Source organism: Polyodon spathula, chromosome 10 (genome assembly GCF_017654505.1).
Source record: "Polyodon spathula isolate WHYD16114869_AA chromosome 10, ASM1765450v1, whole genome shotgun sequence".
NCBI classification, from domain to species: Eukaryota; Metazoa; Chordata; class Actinopteri; order Acipenseriformes; family Polyodontidae; genus Polyodon; species Polyodon spathula.
This window is the reverse complement of record NC_054543.1, coordinates 38,875,461-38,894,639: the sequence shown is the minus strand read 5'-3', so window position 1 is coordinate 38,894,639 and position 19,179 is coordinate 38,875,461. Positions and strand designations below refer to the sequence as shown.

At 38.6% G+C, this 19,179-nt stretch overlaps 1 protein-coding gene across 8 annotated transcripts in view; it reads left to right on the top strand.

The window, feature by feature from the left end:
- Nucleotides 1–18,155, top strand: part of LOC121322284 (plakophilin-4-like) — a 55,844-nt gene extending 37,689 nt beyond the window's left edge. For 6 of the 8 annotated variants that reach the window (XM_041262041.1, XM_041262039.1, XM_041262038.1 and 3 more), the window contains 15 exons: nucleotides 461–652; nucleotides 1,388–1,598; nucleotides 3,460–3,592; nucleotides 8,912–9,125; nucleotides 13,178–13,361; nucleotides 13,617–13,734; nucleotides 13,971–14,162; nucleotides 14,295–14,468; nucleotides 14,867–15,017; nucleotides 15,262–15,454; nucleotides 15,602–15,686; nucleotides 15,784–15,901; nucleotides 16,320–16,451; nucleotides 16,748–16,815; nucleotides 17,194–18,155. In XM_041262041.1, coding sequence (XP_041117975.1) covers nucleotides 461–652; nucleotides 1,388–1,598; nucleotides 3,460–3,592; nucleotides 8,912–9,125; nucleotides 13,178–13,361; nucleotides 13,617–13,734; nucleotides 13,971–14,162; nucleotides 14,295–14,468; nucleotides 14,867–15,017; nucleotides 15,262–15,454; nucleotides 15,602–15,686; nucleotides 15,784–15,901; nucleotides 16,320–16,451; nucleotides 16,748–16,815; nucleotides 17,194–17,451 — 2,423 coding nt within the window. In that variant the 3' untranslated portion in view covers nucleotides 17,452–18,155. Of the gene's footprint in view, nucleotides 1–460; nucleotides 653–1,387; nucleotides 1,599–3,459; nucleotides 3,593–8,911; nucleotides 9,126–13,177; nucleotides 13,362–13,616; nucleotides 13,735–13,970; nucleotides 14,163–14,294; nucleotides 14,469–14,866; nucleotides 15,018–15,261; nucleotides 15,504–15,601; nucleotides 15,687–15,783; nucleotides 15,902–16,319; nucleotides 16,452–16,747; nucleotides 16,816–17,193 lie in introns of those variants that run through there. The other 2 variants (XM_041262042.1, XM_041262045.1) reach the window with 2 other exon arrangements.
- Nucleotides 18,156–19,179: the final 1,024 nt, after the last annotated feature.

The following is a 19,179-nucleotide window of genomic DNA, read 5'->3' as shown; positions in this document are numbered from 1 at the left end:
TGGTTGCTGGATAGTCTCTGGCATTATCTGTTCAAACCTGCTCAGATCACCGCCCCCCCCAGCCCCCAGCCCCCAGACACACATACTTGCCCCATTAGTAAACCACTGTAACCTGTGTAAGTGTGAGACATGCAACTACAAGCCTAGCCACAATGTTCCAAGGTGTGGCCATTACACACTTGGAGGCAAACTACAAAAAGCACTGAGCAACCAGCGTGTAACATGAGACAGAAATCGCAGCATGCATCGGTTTACAGCCATTCTAAAGTTCTTTCTGTGTCATTAGGCAGGTTCCAAGCATGTTCTTAACTTCACAATGTGAAGTTTGTTTATTTGCTTATTTCTGTTTAGTTATTGGAGTGTGGCTCAGCAGTAAACTGGATTTTTTTACAGCTTTTTTATTGGAAAGGTCCTTCTTTGGAGTTAAGAATTTAACAAACGGCCTTACGTTCTTTTTTAGGTTTGAGAAGCTCATATGCCAGTCAGCACAGTCAACTGGGGCAAGATCTCCGGTCAGCCATGTCTCCAGACTTGCATATAACCCCCATCTACGAAGGCAGGACATTTCAAAGCCCCCTGTACCGCAGTCCAAACCACGGAGCAGTGGAGCTTCACCATGGGACCCAAACGGCAGTCTTCCGGGCTGGTTCAGGTAAGGACCTTTCCATTTGAATGATGTGATCTGATGTGTGAGAGCTGGTGGACAGATGCCTTGGTATTCCACCTTCAGTCTTCACTGAACATGAAAGGCAAAGATGCCAAGCAGTTATTGAACTACAAAACCAAACAAGTTCCAAAGTAATGACTGGAGTAGGTAAGAGCAGCAGAAGCCAAAGGACTTGGGGACCGCAGTTTGGAAACTATTTAACATTTTAAAATTCAGTCCATGTTGCACTGTGCCTCCCTCCAGCAAGCACTCAATTCAGTTTATGCTACAGAGTCCAGGTCCTTTCAGTCTGATAGGTCTAGTTATAAACTGTATTGCCGCACAGAGCAGTCCTTTTAGATAAATGCCTATAATGTGTTTACTCTGCAGTATGTTGAAAGGTTGCTGTGTTTAGTTTCCTTGTCTCTAAGATGCATAGCCTACTTCACTAGAAAGAAATGCAATCTGATCCTTTAGCATCTTTTGTATTTATAACGTGTGTGTCATGACTGTAATTCAACACTGGAGCTGTCAATATAGTAAAGTTGATAACCATTATATTAAAAGTATGTACAGAATTGTATAGATTAAGAATTTGTAATGAATGCAAAAATGTAAGTGTGACATGAGGATGGATAATTGATGCAGTTGGGGAAATGGTTCTCTAGATATATTTTGTAGAGAGATATAGAGATATTGTTGCAGTAGGTTTGGTATTATTTTTAACCTCGTTTTTGCTAGGTGTTGGGAATCTGCAGAGGACTTCCAGTCAGCGCAGTGCTGTAACGTACCAAAGAAGTAACTATGCCCTGAACCCCACAGCCACCTACGCTGAACCCTATCGATCAACGCTGTATAGACCTTCTGAATCGAACTATTCCAGGCATGCGGCACCAGTTGATGATGTCACAACAAGATCCCCTTCCATCGACAGCATTCAGAAGGACCCCAGGTAAACCTGTTTATTAACAAAGCTTTAGGGTACTACTATTCTGTAGTACATGAGTGATTTTAGAAATATTTTACTACTTTTATGCAGTACCCTTATCTTTAACCTGGCTGAATTTTCAGACAGACAGACAGACTCGACCCAACCCGATTTGCCTAGCAAAAAAGTCCTGATATTTATTTAGAAAAAAAAATCATTTATTCTACACAGTACAGTTGGTGAAAGCCACACGCTGTGCTCTTCGTGCAGCTGACACATCTGCTGATCATTAACTTACACAAAGCTAAGAACGCTTCATTATGTCTATTTTTACTGTCATGACGGTTGTGTTGAGTTGGGGGGGGGGGGGGTACGTCAATTATATGTTAATGAGGGTTTTTTGCGTATGACACAAACTTTTCATCGCAGCATTCCTCTGGTAACCCAAGAAACAATACTTTCGGTATTACCAATTGTGAGGCCCTTGGGCTGATTTCAATTAAAGCAGACTTCAGTTTGACTTACAGCTGTGTTAATAGGCTACAGTACACAACTCTGCTGCTCAAGTCTTAACTAGATCAAAATTATTTGAACATAACACCTGTGTTGGCATCCCTGCAGTTCAGGATTGATTTTAAAATATTAACATATAAGGCCTTGAATGGTTTGACACCAAATTACCAGTGTTAATTGAATATACTCCTGCGAGAAACCTGCAATCTGCTGATTCTGGGCTCTTAAGAGTCCGAAAAACCAGGCTGTGGTCTATGGGAGATAGAAAACCAGGCTCCAGTCTGTGAGACATAGGGCTTTCTGTTGCTAAGCACCTAAGTTATGGAATGCTCTTCCACAGATGATTAAGGATTTAAAGAATGTGGGATATTTTTAAAACACCTAAACCATATATATATTTTTTTAATTGGCATTTCAGCCTGTGTAAGGAACTGGCTTTTAATGAGTTTTTTAATGATTATGTATTATTCTTGGACTGCAAAGCGCTTTGAGATGTGTCGCATGAATTGTGCTATGTCAAAAATTATTATTATTATTATTTATTATTATTATTTATTATTATTATATAGAAACAAAAAAATGGCTATATACCAAGTGATGCAGTAGACAAAATGTCCCAGGATGTTTCTTTTTTGTTTGTTTGAAATGGTGTTTGGGTCAAGTTTGTCTTCAACTTTAGAATATTGCAAGAATTAAGACATTTCTTGCAGGAAGTTCTTAAGTAAATGCACAATGATAACCATGCTATCAATTACACTGGTAGGTGCTGTAATGCACTGTACAACATCCTTAGTTTAATTATACTTTCATATAACACTGCTGTCGAGGTGACAGATAAAGAAATTAAAGGTTTGTCTCTGGATAACAAGCTGGAGGGGGAGGGGCGGGCGGTGCTCAGTTTTCAAAATTAAAATTATTTGTGTTGGTGTGTATTATGTATGTTTCAAACATATTCTACCATCACACTTCTCATACACTGTCTTGTACACTAGGTATTCAATACATATTTTACTGAAAAAATACAACCGCTGTAGGTACCGCCCCAGTGCTTTGGATAATATACCCTGCTCCATACACGGCAGTTGCTACATATGATTTGGCACAATGGCAGTGGATTTTAATACAACAACTTTTGTTTACGTAATATGCATTATACTCAAGAGTCAAAAGATCGAATTTTGCATGCAATTTAATATACATACATACATTTAATGTGTGATTTTTTTTACAGTATTCACACATTGTCAAACGGTTTCTGCTGGGGGGGGGGGGGGGGGGGGGCGTCTTATTATCTAAATCAATTGCTCTGCGTTGAGGTTTTCCAGGGCTCCGTGTTTTCATACTGCTGTTTTCTCTGTCTCTTTTGAAATAGGGAGTTTGCATGGCGTGACCCAGAATTGCCAGAGGTGATTCATATGCTGCAGCATCAATTCCCTTCTGTTCAAGCTAATGCAGCGGCTTACCTTCAGCACCTGTGCTTTGGAGATAATAAAGTGAAAATCGAGGTACCAAGCATGATACTGAACAACTAGTACAGTAAACCAAGGCTGTGGGTTCATCAGTACAATTTTTTTTTTTTTTTTTTTTTAATAATAGGACCTTTTCCAGTTTTCCACTTGTTTTGATTGATTCGCCCTGAATGGCTCAGCAGGGTGTGGAAATGTACCCTTGGAGTTCTATGCCGACAGCCTCAGAATTCAGAAGTGTGTGTGTGTGTGTGTGTGTGTGTGTATATATATATATATATATATATATATATATATATATATATATATATATATATATATATATATATATATATATATATATATATACATATCACAGTGCCTTGCAAAAGTATTCAAACCCCTGACCAATTCTCTCATATTACTGAATTACAAATGGTACATTGAAATTTCGTTCTGTTCGATATTTTATTTTTAAACACTGAAACTCAAAATCAATTATTGTAAGGTGACATTGGTTTTATGTTGTGAAATATTTAAGAAAAATAAAAAACTGAAATATCTTGCTTGCATAAGTATTCAACCCCCACACATTAATATTTGGTAGAGCCACCTTTCGCTGCAATAACAGCTTTAAGTCTTTTGGGGTAAGTATGTACCAGCTTTGCACACAGTGTCGGAGTGATTTTTGGTCCATTCTTCTTGGCAGATTTGCTCCAGGTTGTTCAGGTTGGTTGGACGACGCTTGTGGACCTCAATTTTCAAATTGTGCCACAGATTCTCAATGGGATTGAGATCAGGACTTTGACTGGGCCAGTGTAGGACATTCACCTTTTTGTTCTTGAGCCAATCCAATGTTGCTTTGCCTTGTAATTGGGATCATTGTCCTGCTGAAAGGTGAATTTCCCCCCAAGTTTCAGTTTTTTAGCGGACTGAAGCAGATTCTCTTGCAGTATTTTCCTGTATTTTGCTCCATCCATTCTTCCTTCAATTGTAACAAGATGCCCAGTCCCTGCTAATGCATCATGCTGTGGCATCCCCACAGCATGATGCTGCCACCACCATGCTTCACTGTAGGGATGGTGTGTCTTGAGGCATGGGCAGTGTTTGGTTTGCACCACACATAGCACTTTGAGTTTTGGCCAAAAAACTCTATCTTGGTTTCATCTGACCACAAAACCTTTTCGCACATCGCAGCTGGGTCACTCTCATGCTTTCTGGCAAACTCCAGACGTGCTTTCAGATGGTACTTTTTGAGTAACGTCTTCTTTCTTGCCACCCTCCCATACAGGCCAGTGTTATGCAGAGCTCTTGATATGGTTGACTGGTGCACCATTACTCCACTCCCAGCCACTGAACTCTGTAGCTCCTTCAAAGTGATTGTTGGCCTCTCGGTGGCTTCTCTCACAAGCCACCTTGTTTGAGCGCTGAGTTTTGAGGGACGGCCTTTTCTTGGCAGTGCCTGGGTGGTGTGATGCAGCTTCCACTTCCTGATTATTGATCCAACTGTGCTCACTGGAATATCCAAACACTTGGATATTATTTTGTACCCTTTCCCTAATCTATGCATTTGTATTACTTTATCTCTAACTTCTGTAGAATGCTCTTTGGTGTTCATTTTCCTTCAGATTCACAGCCTTACCAATGATCCTTCAACAGTGGGGTTTTTATCCAGAAAATGTGACAGCAACTTTAATGGTTCACAGGTGGAGGCCAATAGTAAGGTAATTGTGTCCTCGTTAGGGCAATTTCTTTGATCGGTGCAAAGTGGGAGCTTCCACAGCACAGGGGTTGAATACTTACGCAAGCAAGATATTTTAGTTTCTTATTTTTCTTAAATATTTCCCAACATAAAACCAATGTCACCTTACAATAATTGATTCTGAGTTTCAGTGTTTAAAAATAAAATATCAAACAGAATTAAATTTCAATGTACCATTTGTAATTCAGAAATATGAAAGAATTGGACAGGGGTCTGAATACTTTTTCAAGGCACTGTGTGTGTGTCTATATATATATATATATATATATATATATATATATATATATATATATATATATATATATATATATATATATATACACATACATACATACATACACACATACATACATACATACATACATACATACATACACACACACACACACACACATACATACATACATACATACACACAGTGCCTTGAAAAAGTGTTCAGCCCCCATCCCTTTTTTCACATTAAGAGTCTCAGATTCAGAATTTGAAATATCCCACTGATATACAAAGCCTTGAGCACCATGTCAAATCAAAAGAAAAATTCCAAAAGCTTTCAACAGTTTACTAAAAATGAAAAATGGAAATTATCAGATTTAAAAAAGTATTCATACCCTTTGTATTTGCAAGCCTAAATTTGCTCAAGTGCAATATATTACCTCAACAAGTCACACCATTTGTTGATGGACTCCACCTGTGTAAGAAATTAGTGGATCACCTGCTTTAAATGAATCTGTGAGGATAAATACCGCTCTCTGTATGGTCTCACAGTATGGTAGAGACTTTCAAAAGAAATAATCAAAATGAAGACGAAAGAGCATTCTAAGCAAGTCAGGGATGTGATTATACAGAAGCACAAATCTGGGGAAGGGTACAAAACCATTTCAAAGACATTGAACATCCCTCGGAGCTCAGTGCAGTCCATCATACAGAAGTGGGAAAAATACGAAACGACCACCACACTGCCTAGATCAGGCTGCCCCTGTAGCCGGACAAGAAGGCCACTTCTTAGGGAAGGTACAGTGAGGCCAACTGTGACTCTGAATGAGTTACAGAAGTTAGTGGCTGTGATGGACGATTATGTTCATGTATCAACAATCTCCAAGGCATTCCACAAAAAGGGCCTTTAGGGGAGAGTGAGAAGGAAGAAGCCCTGTCTGAAAAAACCCATATCCTTTCCTGAGTTTGCAAAATGTCACCTAGAAGTTACTGCAGTTATGTGACAGAACATCTTGTGGTCTGATGAGACTAAAGTGGAACTTTTTGGCCTGAACGCTAAGCAGTATGTGTGGCACAAATCAAACACTGCACACCAGCCAGGTAACACCATCCCCACCGTAAAGTATGGAGATGGTAGCATCATGTTATGGGGATGCTTTTCAGCAGCAGGGTCTGGCAATATTGTCAGGATTGATGGGAGGATGAAGGGCACACAATACAGAGAAATCCAGGATAAAAGCCTGGGCCCCTCTGCCAAAAAACTCAAACTGCGGAAGAAGTTTGTCTTTCAGTAGGACAATGAACCAAAGCACACTGCCAGAGCAACACTGGAGTGGCTTAAAATGAAGAAAATAGATGTCCTTGAGTGGCCCAGTCAGAGTCATGACCTTAATCCCATCGAAAATTTGTGGCAAGACCTCAAAATTGCTGTCCATCACCATTCCCAACTAACTTGACACAGCTTGAGCAATTTTGCAAGGAGGAATGGGCAAATATTGCTCCATCAGTGTGCAAAGTTAATAGAGACTTATCTGAAAATTTCCAATCTAATGTATCAAAATCCCAGGCTGTGAGACTCTTAAATGTGAAAAAAGAGATGGGGTCTGAATACTTTTTCAAGTGTGTGTGTACACACTGAACTAAAATATAAATGCAACATGTAAAGTGTTGGTCCCATGTTTCATGAGCTGAAATGATCCCAGAAATTTTCCATACGCACAAAAAGCTTGTTTCTCTCAAATTTTGTGCACATTTGTTTAGTGAGCATTTCTCCTTTGCCAAGATAATCCATCCACCTGACAGGTGTGGCATATCAAGAAGCTGATTATACAGCATGATCATTACACAGGTGCACCTTGTGCTGGGGACAGTAAAAGCCCACTCTAAAATGTGCAGTTTTGTCGCACAACACAATGCCACAGATGTCTCAAGTTTTGAGGGAGTGTGCAATTGGCATGCTGACTGCAGGAATGTCCACCAGAGTTGTTGCCAGAGAATTGAATGTTCATTTCTCTACCATAAGCTGCCTCCAGCGTCATTTTACAGAATTTAGCGGTATGTCCAACCAGCCTCACAACTGCAGACCACGTGTAACCACGCCAGCCCAGGACCTCCACATCCGGCTTCTTCACCTGCGGGATCGTCTGAGACCAGCTAGTCGGACAGCTGCTGAAACTGTTGGTTTGCACAACCGAAGAATTTCTGCACAAACTCAGAAACCGTCTCGGGGAAGCTCATCTGTGTGCTCGTCGTCCTCACCAGGGTCTTGACCTGACTGCAGTTCAGCGTTGTAACTGACTTCAGTGGGCAAATGCTCACCTTCAATGACCACTGGCACGCTGGAGAAGTGTGCTCTTCACAGATGAATCCCGGTTTCAACTGTACTGGGCAGGTGGCAGACCGCATGTATGGCGTCGTGTCAACGTTGCTGATGTCAGCGTTGTGAACAGAGTCCCCCATGGTGGCAGTAGGGTTATGGTATGGGCAGGCACAATGAAAACAATTGCATTTTATTGATGGCAATTTAAGTGCAGAGAGATGCCGTGACGAGATCCTAAGGCCCATTGTCGTGCCATTCATCCGCCGCCATCACCTCATGTTTCAGCATGATAATGCACGGCCCCATGTCGCAAGGATCTGTACACAATTCCTGGATGCTGAAAATGTCCCATTGCTTCCATGACCTGCATACTCACCAGACATGTCACCCATTGAGCATGTTTGGGATGCTCTGGATCGACGTGTACGACAGCGTGTTCCAGTTCCTGCCAACATCCAGCAACTTTGCACAGCCATTGAAGAGGAGTGGGACAACATTCCACAGGCCACAATCAACAGCCTGATCAACTCTATACGAAGGAGAGAGATGCGTCGCGCTGCATGAGGCAAATGGTGGTCACACCAGATACTGACTGGTTTTCTGATCCACCCCCCTACCTATTTTTTATTTTATTAAACTTTGAAGATAATTGTGTGTATAATTGTGTGTGTGTATGTATGTATGTATATATATATTATATATATATATATATATATATATATATATATATATATATATATATATATACTCCCAGCCATACTGTGAAATCCATAGACTTTTAGGGTTTAATACCCAAATTTATTGCAATTGACCGATTTCCTTATATGAACTGTACTCGACATAAAATCTTCGAAATTGTTGCATTTATATTTTTGTGTGTGTGTGTGTGTATATATATAATGTATGTATATATATATATATATATATATATATATATATATATATATATATATATATATATATATATATTATATATATATACTTATATATATATATATATATATATTATATATATATACATATATATATAGGTCAGAATGTGAGTTTTCCGTGTAGAGGAAATTAAAAGATTAATTTCTTTAAGGTATGCCGCCATGGAGGGATCAAGCACTTGGTTGACCTTTTAGACCATAAAGTCTTGGAAGTCCAGAAGAATGCTTGTGGTGCGCTGCGGAATCTTGTTTATGGAAAAGCGATGGATGAAAACAAAGTAGCAGTGAGGAACGCTGGCGGAGTCCCTGCTTTATTACGAGTGTTGAGAAAAACGGTAGATGCAGAAGTAAGAGAGCTTGTCACTGGTAAGTAGCCATTTGTTGTGACCTGTTATTTTGTAGCAGTTCATTGAACCCATATCTTTTTCTCAATTCAGTTCAGTGTTTATTTTTTGTTATTTCATTATCACAAATGATAAAATAAATCAACAGCACAAATGGAACTGGTGAAATAGCTGTATGCGGTCTCAGATCTTTCTCATATTGGTAGTAAGTGTACCCAGCTTGACAGCAATCATTTTTTTTAGGCAGTCCTTTTTGTTTCTTGCTGCGGTTTGCTTCCAGCGCATTAATTTTTGTGAATGATGTCAGCTTAGTGCTGAAAGTGAAATTGCATACAGGAGTGTTGGGTGCAACACAGGCTTCTCTGTGACATTGAGTCGCTTATTGAGCATTTAGCATTCATTTCTTGTGGCCTTTTGATGACAACAACAACTTAGTTAATTAAATCATGTCTGTAAATCAATTAAGAACATCATGTATTCTGAGAATGCAAGTAAGAATTAAGTACAGCTGACACTACAATGACATAATGAGCTTAGCAATACATTATCTCTCTTTTAAGACCTTGAGTAGAACAGGATTATTCAGATACATGAACTGGCAGGTGTGACCATGTTAGCTTAACCGAAGGACAGTCCTCTGTCTAGGTTCTTCAAAGCTGAAGCCACAGTGCTGTGCTTCCTTGGCTTTTAACCAAGGGGTTACTGCAGGCCATTGAGTTTGAATGAAAGCAGGGGGTGACGTGGTTCCTTGCGTATTGATGAATACTCCCTTACATGATCTATATTGTGGGTAAATCTGAGACATGATAATGTGTGTATCCACTGCTATCTTAATCCGATTAATTTTTTTTTTTTCCCCAATGATAGGTAGATATGATGTATTTGGACTGAATAGAAGTTCAAACGTTTTGTTTTAAGTTGTGTTTTCTTTAGTTTGTTAAGCACCCCTGCACGTTTGTTCCTTCGTGTTTTATTCCAAAGGGGTAATCAGTCCTGAATTGCACAAAGACTTCACACAGACTGCTCTTTTCATACCATGATTATTTTCTTCCTGTTCTTGGGTTGTGATTTTTTCATGCTCTCATTTTCTCTTTCCATATGTCGAGTGTCTGTCGCTTGCTTGCTGTGCGATGCAATGTACCATGTAAAGAGAGGATCACGATTCGTCAATACATAATTAATCATTATGTCCTAGCTATGTTGTCTTGAAGTATGGTATTGCATTTTAATTACTCAGCATAGTTTTCCTGTCTGTTCTTCCTAGGTGGTATTGAGCACTTCTGTTGGTCACTACACCATTTCTAGTGTAAGAGCTAGAATTGCAGACACCAAATGTTGTCAGTTTAAGTACTGTATGTACAGATCTAAATGAAAAAAACAGTCCCAGATGGGCTAGTCTTGCATGCCTGCTCTTTTTAAACCAAGGCGGTCATTTAAATGGGCCTCCCTTTGGCAAAACAGGGACTTGCAATGAGCAGTTTTTTTTTACTCCCTTTAAAAAAAAAATAATAAAATAAAGGCAAGAATATTTAACTGAGACAATTTACCTTTATAAAACTGAAAAATACAACTGTATGCTTGTTTGATTGTAGCCGAATATAATACACTGATGTAATGGTAGTTTTTTGTCTCATGCAGTACATGGTCTTGCAAAACAAAACAAAAAATGAAACGTATGTGTGCAGTCTCACTACTGGATGACGTGCCACTGAGATGTTGAAAAGGCAAATTCCACAGCATTCCATCTCACTCTAGCATCTATAAAAGTCAGGAGTCAGGTACCCCACCCCAGGCTGGAGAACAGGAGCACAAGCAAATATGCAGTGTGCAGCTTGGAATAAAACATGACCCCAGTTCAAATGGTCTGTTAAAGGAACTTGCCTTTGACACTATTTTCCACTTCACCTCCTGTGAGTTATGTTCTGTTCAAAGTAAACATCATGTAGGTTTTTAAAAATGTAAAATATCCTAGCTGGAACAAAAGACCATTCGTTGTATTGTTTCTAACAAAAGCCATGGCAACAACTGACACGCTAGCTGCTGATCTGTTCATTTTCATCTTTTGTTTCCCTCGTCCCTGAAAGCCACTGCAAAGCCCATTAGAGAGATAAAGCAATGCCTCCTACAGTGTGGTAATGTTCTAGAGGCACTTTATCTCTTCTGAGCCTGCATATTTGACAGAGGAAGGGTTCTGTTTTGCTCTCACTTAATGTTTAACACCAGCAGATGCCAGGGATGTACAAATGCTTTACTGTACAGTACCTCTCAATGTCTGTCACATGTATAAGTATGTTGCATAAGCAGTATATATACATGCTGGTTCAAAATCTTCCTGGGAAAATACGTTTGATTAAAATTCTTATGTTTTGAGTATTTTATTTTCGAACCTCATACACTTTTTTTTTTTTTTTTTTTTTTTTTTTTTTTTAATCAAAGGGTATTCTTGAATGCCTTTAATATCTAATGAATGGCTTCAAGATGGAAGTGATGGGACAGAAGCCTACAATTGTCACATGATTTGTAGATTCTCCTTGGGAGTTGCTGTTACACCCATAATCAGAATATCAACAATGGACAGATTATTAGAGCTAATTTTAAATATGTTCTCCTTCGTTGCCTCAGAAATATACAGACATGCTTTATGAAACAGGATTTAGTCCAACACAATGATGGAAGAGCTTTTTAAACTGGAATTAACTGGAATTTGTGACCCACAGTGGTGAGGATCCTGCGTGCTTCATTGCAGTAGAAACTGAATGACAGAGCCATCAAGGCTTTCGTTATGTCTAAAAGGGATTCCTTTATCCAGATCAGTGATTTTTCTTTTCATCATTTCACCACCTCATTCTCTGTGTGAACATCCAGATCCACATTTGAACAGTGGCTGTTCTCATCACCAGTGCTTTTAGGTTAGAGTAGTTTTAGATTAGTGCCCTAGTAAGTTGTAAAGGATGGACCGGAGTGAAGATGCTACAAGTGGATTGGTCAGAAAGGCAGAGTATATATACAATATACATCTGTAAATCCATCTTCGAACTCTTAACCTGTAAGTTGCAGCTGGAACTTTGTAGATGTACAGTAGTAGTAAAAAGACACACGTTTCAACAAAAAAACAGTCTTCAATGTCTATATGTGCCTCCAACCAACCAGCTGCTTTTTAAACACTTTCATTAAACATACAAGAGCCTGGGTACTGGTTTGACAAACCTAAGATCTTAACCTCCTGCATTGTACATGATAATCATGTATCGAAACATCTTGCCATATGCAAATGGTGTCTAATTAGGTAGCATTCACAGTGTAGATTTTAGTGCTTTTTTTTAATTGCTGTCACCTGCTGTACTAGAAGTGAGTATATGTATGCAAACTACAGGCTGCTCTGTTCATACTGGAGTAGAATGGATACTACACAACTCCATTCCTGACAATGAATACACATACAGGTTAATGGTTGTATGCACTGGCATTTACAACACAACCGGTGATGTGGATAGAATTACAAAAGCAGCGAATTCTGTTGCCGCAAGTTTACTTGTTCATGTAGCCATTGCTTTTACGGTTTAACCAGTATATAAGGTTGCATCACTTTGTAAACATGGAAGGCCAGTTCCTCCTCAATTAGCTAAGCCCACACCAACTCTGTGGCTAGATTCTCAGCCCTGTTATTTTGCAATACATATTTCTGCTCGGTTATTTGATATGAACCAACTGACAGAATTTCCAGTATAGACAATCATCAAAGATGGATGTTTAAGCCTGCTAAACCTGATTTCTTATTTTTCTGATTTAGAAATGTTCCCTGTTGCATATTTAAAATCTATTTTGTATTTAAGCATTTCAGCATGAATAATGTAATTAGAGGACTGAACTCAAATGAGCAGATGCTCTCATTAATGCTAAATATGTTCCTGTATGCAAGTACTACTGATTTAACTAATAGTATCCTTGCTTCATATTTACGACCAGCTAATACCACATTCTTTTAAATGTATATTATCAAATAATATTCAATGATGAATGTATTGAAGAAAGCTAAACAAAGTGCTTAGCAACTTTTTTTCTTTATTTCTACAGGAGTTCTGTGGAACCTGTCTTCATGTGATGCAGTGAAAATGACAATCGTTCGGGATGCCTTAAGTACTCTCACTAACACTGTGGTTATCCCACATTCTGGGTGGAGCAGCTCTTCCTTTGATGATGATCACAAACTTAAGCTTCACACATCAATTGTGCTTCGCAACACCACTGGCTGTCTGAGGTAACCTTAATACCAACATCACTCGTTGCAGATTTTTACTAGGAAAGCATTCTATTGAAGTTCTATTTCTTCTGTTGTAATGCCATCTAGAGGTGCAGTGACACAGAATTCCTGAATTAGGCAACCAGATCAAGAGATTTTTTTTTTGAGTCACATTTTAAAGCATACATTCATATCCCAGATTTCCTTGTCAGTTTCTGATTCAGCCGTGTTCATCGGACGGGTTTCAGTAATAACCTCTTTTTGATCATCTAGGAATCTGAGCTCCGCTGGAGAGGAATCCCGGAAACAGATGAGAATTTGTGAGGGGCTGGTGGATTCTCTGCTCTATGTGATCCAGACCTGTGTGAACTCGTCAGACTATGACAGCAAGGTCTGCATCCTTACAATTATTCAATCCAGTCCTCCAATAGACATGATAATCTTGTATTTATCATAGAAACTGTAGTACACAGTGTAACTTGTGCTTCTTTGTCCATTTATTTTTTAAATGGTAACATTGGGTTTTAAAGATGCCGATTCTGAATAAAGTGCTGATTTTTTTTTTTTTTTTTTTTTTTTTTTTTTTATTTTTTTTTTTTAATTATTATTTTTAATTATTTATTGTAGATTGTGGAAAACTGCATTTGTACATTAAGAAACCTCTCCTACCGTCTGGAGTTGGAAATCCCTCAAGCCCGTCTTTTGGGACCAAATGAGTTGGATGGTTTGCTGGGCAATGAGTCTCCAAGCAAAGATGTAGATTCTAGTTGCTGGGGGAAGAAAAAGAAGAAAAAGAAGAAAACGCCACAAGATGACCAGGTTAGCTTTCTGAAACGCAAAAGTATCTATCAATCTACACTGTGTGCGCGGATGGATGGATGATGTAGGATGTGTATCATTGTTTCGTAGAATGTATATCTTTTTTTTTTTTGTTTCAATATCTTTTCTCAGTGGGATGGAGTTGGCCCAATTCCTGGATTTTCTAAACCTCCTAAAGGTGCTGAAATGTTATGGCATCCAAGCATAGTCAAGCCCTATCTCATGCTCCTGGCGGAAAGTTCCAACCCAGCTACATTAGAAGGCTCAGCGGGTTCACTCCAAAACCTCTCTGCAGGCAACTGGAAGGTAAGATAAGAGACACATTTATAAAGTGAATTTGGCTAAGCTGTGGTGAGTGGATACACTTATTTATTAAGGAGTTTTATGGCGACCATTTAACTCATGTATACATTTCTTAACACTTTTAGCGCTAAAAAGCAGTTGTGGTGAGACTACCCATGGTTGAGCTTGCTCCTTGCTCAGTGCATTAGTATTATTGTGCTTGGTTGGTAGCAGGTGGTGTTTTTAGTGGCTTCTCCTTTAACCCCCACCCCCCTTTTTAAGACTAACCGTTTTCTTACCACAAGGAACATGTGAATCACTCGTAAATACTATTATTGTGCAGTATGTTTTTAATTGAACACAAACGTTGAGGTCCATGACCAGGCTTGAGCTTGTACTTTAATGCTTCTGTTTCTTGCCAGTTTGCAGCATATATCCGAGCTGCTGTTAGGAAAGAGAAGGGTCTTCCCATCCTTGTGGAGCTCTTGAGAATGGACAATGATCGGGTCGTCTGTTCTGTTGCAACTGCCTTAAGAAACATGGCGCTCGATGTACGAAACAAAGAACTTATCGGTATGTATACATTAAACTGTAAGTCATGGCTAGTGGGGATTAGTGAAATTGCAATACAACCCTTTATACAATCTATGATTTGTAGCATCCTTGAGTCTCAATATGCAATATACTGTATTACATTTTCTCTTCACTGTAAGCGTCTGCTACTACTTGCACTGCAGTCATGTGCTGAACCGTGGGGTTACATGGTGTTACACCCTGGTTTGTGAAATCTCTAAATAAAACATTTTCGTCTCCCCAGGGAAGTACGCCATGCGAGACTTGGTCAATCGTCTCCCTGGAGGAAACACAACAGTGCTGTCTGATGACACTGTGTCAGCTATCTGTTGTACTCTGCATGAGGTCACCAGTAAAAACATGGAGAATGCCAAAGCGCTTGCTGATTCAGGAGGGATTGAAAAGCTGGTTAATATTACAAAGGGAAGAGGGGAGATGTACGTCCTTGTTCTCGCTAAATATTTTTCCTTTTTAAAAAGTATTCAGGCATGTATTTAAAAAAGAAGGCTCAGTTGTGTTATTCGCAAATAGTTTGTGTCTCTACATGTTTTTCAGATGTCAAGTAATCTGACTTCTTTCCTTAGGTATTCAATGAAAGTTGTAAAAGCAGCAGCTCAAGGGTTAAACACTCTGTGGCAGTACAGAGACCTCCGCAGCATCTATAAAAAGGTACAGCAATGACTTTGCAGCCAATTCTACCTTGAGGATGTCAAGCTGTGTCTGTTATTGCGCTCTGCTTATATGGCTTTTTGTCTCTGCTCTGCAGGATGGCTGGAATCAGAATCACTTCATCACTCCAGTGTCCACTTTGGAGCGCGATCGGTACAAATCTCACCCCACCTTACCAACAAACAGCCTGCAAATGCCACCTGTGAGCCAGTCAGGTCAGCGTTGAAACCCACACAGAACATTTGAAAAAGACTGTGTTAGCATCAGGAGTGCCAAGGAAAATAATATTATGTAACTATTAAAGGTGATCCCACATGCTACTCACAAAGGCCTAAAGGTTTTGCTGTCAAAACATTTTCTTGAACAAGAGGCAACAAGTTCTAGTACATAAATGCAAAATACAAAAGATGTTACTAATTAACATTTATATAGTAAATATGTAAAATAGGAGGTTAACCTAACCTCCTAACAGAAGCACATTCCAAAAATAAAAACAGCCTACTATTCTGTGACGGATAGCTGCAGCTGCTTACTAGCACTTACTGTATAAGGTCGACTTCAACTGATATCCTAAACTGTTACAGCTGGTACATTGAAACTAAGTGTGTTGATTGGCCTTTCTTGTTCACACAGCTGGTAGTGCAACATCATCCCCAGCCTTGTTAGGAATCAAAGAGCAGCGCTCTGGTTATCAGAGGACGCAACCGTCTATGCAATTTTATAACTACCAAGGAGACAACAACATACATAAAGGTGTATATACAGGTATGGTCATGTTGCATTGAAAGTCATTTCTCCCATGCATGAAAATGTTTTTTTGCTACTGCCAAAAGAACTGTTTTCAGGAAGGTTTATTGTTTTGTTCAAATATAAATGTGCTCATACTCTTTTGGGGTTTAGTTGTCCTTGCTTAATGATTTCAAATGTTAAACATTAAAAAGGAAAGTCAGTGGTCACTGCAGAATATGTAAAGCTAGATTTAATTACAAGCTTGGTTAATTACAGCACAGAGTACCGGAAGTACTTTTGGATGTATTTATGGTACATATATTCTTTTTTAGGGTCTGGGAAACAATCACCATTTTTAAGTTCCTATTCACCTGGAAGGGAAGAACCGAAGAGAACACAGGTGAGAAAACGATTCAAGGAATATTGTAAAAAGAATGTGCCAAAAATTCCAAGATCCTATAAAATAAAAAAATATGGAAGTCTTTTCATTGACCAATATAATTCCTGGGGTACTTGTTCATGAAGGGCTATATAAATTAAACTGGTATGGTATTAAGTGTCCTGCGGCATTTTAGTTGATGGACTCTTATGTCCTAAATTCTTTCTTGTATTTATGTTGTGCATTGTGCAGCTTTTACCATTACTTTTAAAGGTTTTTTTTGTTGCTGTTTTATTTTACATATACATTCATATTATTAACGTATATATTTTGCGGCGCAAGTATATGCACTTTATGAACATATGGTTTTAACATATTTTAATTACATTTTATCTCTAGCATCAGCAACTGTACTACTGCCAAGACAACCCCAGCAGGAGAAACTATGACCCCTACAGAATGTATGTGCAGTCTCCACACAGCTATGAGGACCCTTACTTTGAAGACCAGGTTCATTATCCCTCTGCTTCAGATTACACGGCACAACAGCATGGACTCAAGTCTACAACAAACAACTATGTGGACTTTTATTCCACTACCCGGAGGCCAGCCTATAGAGCTGAGCAGTATCCTGGATCACCTGACTCTTGGGTGTAATATTTAATAAGGCCAACTGACTTTTGTCCGTTTTTTATTGAATTGAATTGAGTGTGGATCAGTTTGTTGTTTTTGGTGGAAAGATGAGAATGTGAGCCAGCATTTTTAGAAAGGATACAGGAAAGTGTTTAACAAAGAGAAGGAATCCGGAAAGAAGCCGCACTGGAAATTGATGCGCGAGCCTTCTTGCTCTGTTTAGATGTTTAGAGCTTTTTATTTGTAGTTCATGTAGTTTGAAGGTGTGGGTCATGTGATGAAAGGTTTGAGGTGGAGATGCAACTGACTGTGGAATGGGTACGTAGACCAAAACAATCATGATTTCATATCTGTGAAGAAATCTGAAAATCGAATTATGTTTGTTTGTACAGAGGAATCAAATTGTATAATTTTTTTTGTTTTTGTTTTATTGCTGTACTTAATATTGGGCTTGTGTGTCATCGAGGATTGTACATTTCCTTCGTTTTATTGTAAATATAGAAATGCCACGTGATTAGGATTGTCACCACTGGGGGGGGGGGGGGGGGGCTGGAATCATTACACAAATATCCAAAAGCTAATACAAATTACACTGTTTTGCTTTTAAAATGAATTGTGTAATTTACAAAACGTAAAGAGATTATTATCTTTATTTTTCCATTGCCTATCTCTCATGCGATAGTTCACTGCCATTTTCTATGCACATGAAACAAATAAATGTGAACATTTCATCCATGGACAATTTGTTAACTTTTTATTGACTTATTTTTTTTCCCCATAGTAAAACCTAAAATAAAGGTGGTTATGGAGCACAGCTGCATAACCTTAGATTTAACCTTGCCCATTCTATCAATGTACAGTAGTCCTTAAGGTACTAAACCTGCCTTCCTTTGTCTAAATCCTAATCATGAAAGAGGGTTATACTGTACAACACTTCCATATTTTTTACTATTCCATATCCCAGTCTTGCTGCTTGTAGCTAAGCACACACGTGGCTCCCTACCTAAACACATTTTACACAACAGCAGACCTGCGCGATAAACTCTGTCCACAACAGCAAACTCATCCTGGTAATAAAATGTCCTTCATTTTATTTTCTTAATTCTTATACAGTTTGCATGCACAGCACAAACGGAACACCAAAGGGGTGTTGCCCTTCTCCTTGTCCAACATGATGAGGTCTATTTTAATGATGTAAACTGTGGTATTTAGTTTAGTTTGTGCCCACAGGGTACGTCTAGTGGAAGCACAAATACAAAGAGAGACCTAAGTAAACCATACTCCATAAAATAACAATACAACAATAAAATCAATCCAAACAATTACTATACATCTAGAACTATATATATATATATATATATATATATATATATATATATATATATATATATATATATATATATATATATATATATATATATATATATATATATATATATATATATATTACATGTGATCTAGTATATCACCTATATATGGATGTTTTCACAGTTTGTTGTGTTACAACCTGAAATCTTGATGCATTTAAATGGGATTTTTCCCTTTGATTTACACAACCTACTCAACACTTTCAATGTGTGAAAACGTGGGGGTGGGGGGGGGGGGGGGGGGTGAAAAAAAAAATCATTTAAAAATAAAAACCTGAAAAGTCTTCATTAGATAAGTATTCACCCCCTTTGCTATGACACTTCTAAATAAGCTCAGGTGCAACCAATTGCCTTCAGAACTCGCACAATAAGTTAAATGGAGTCC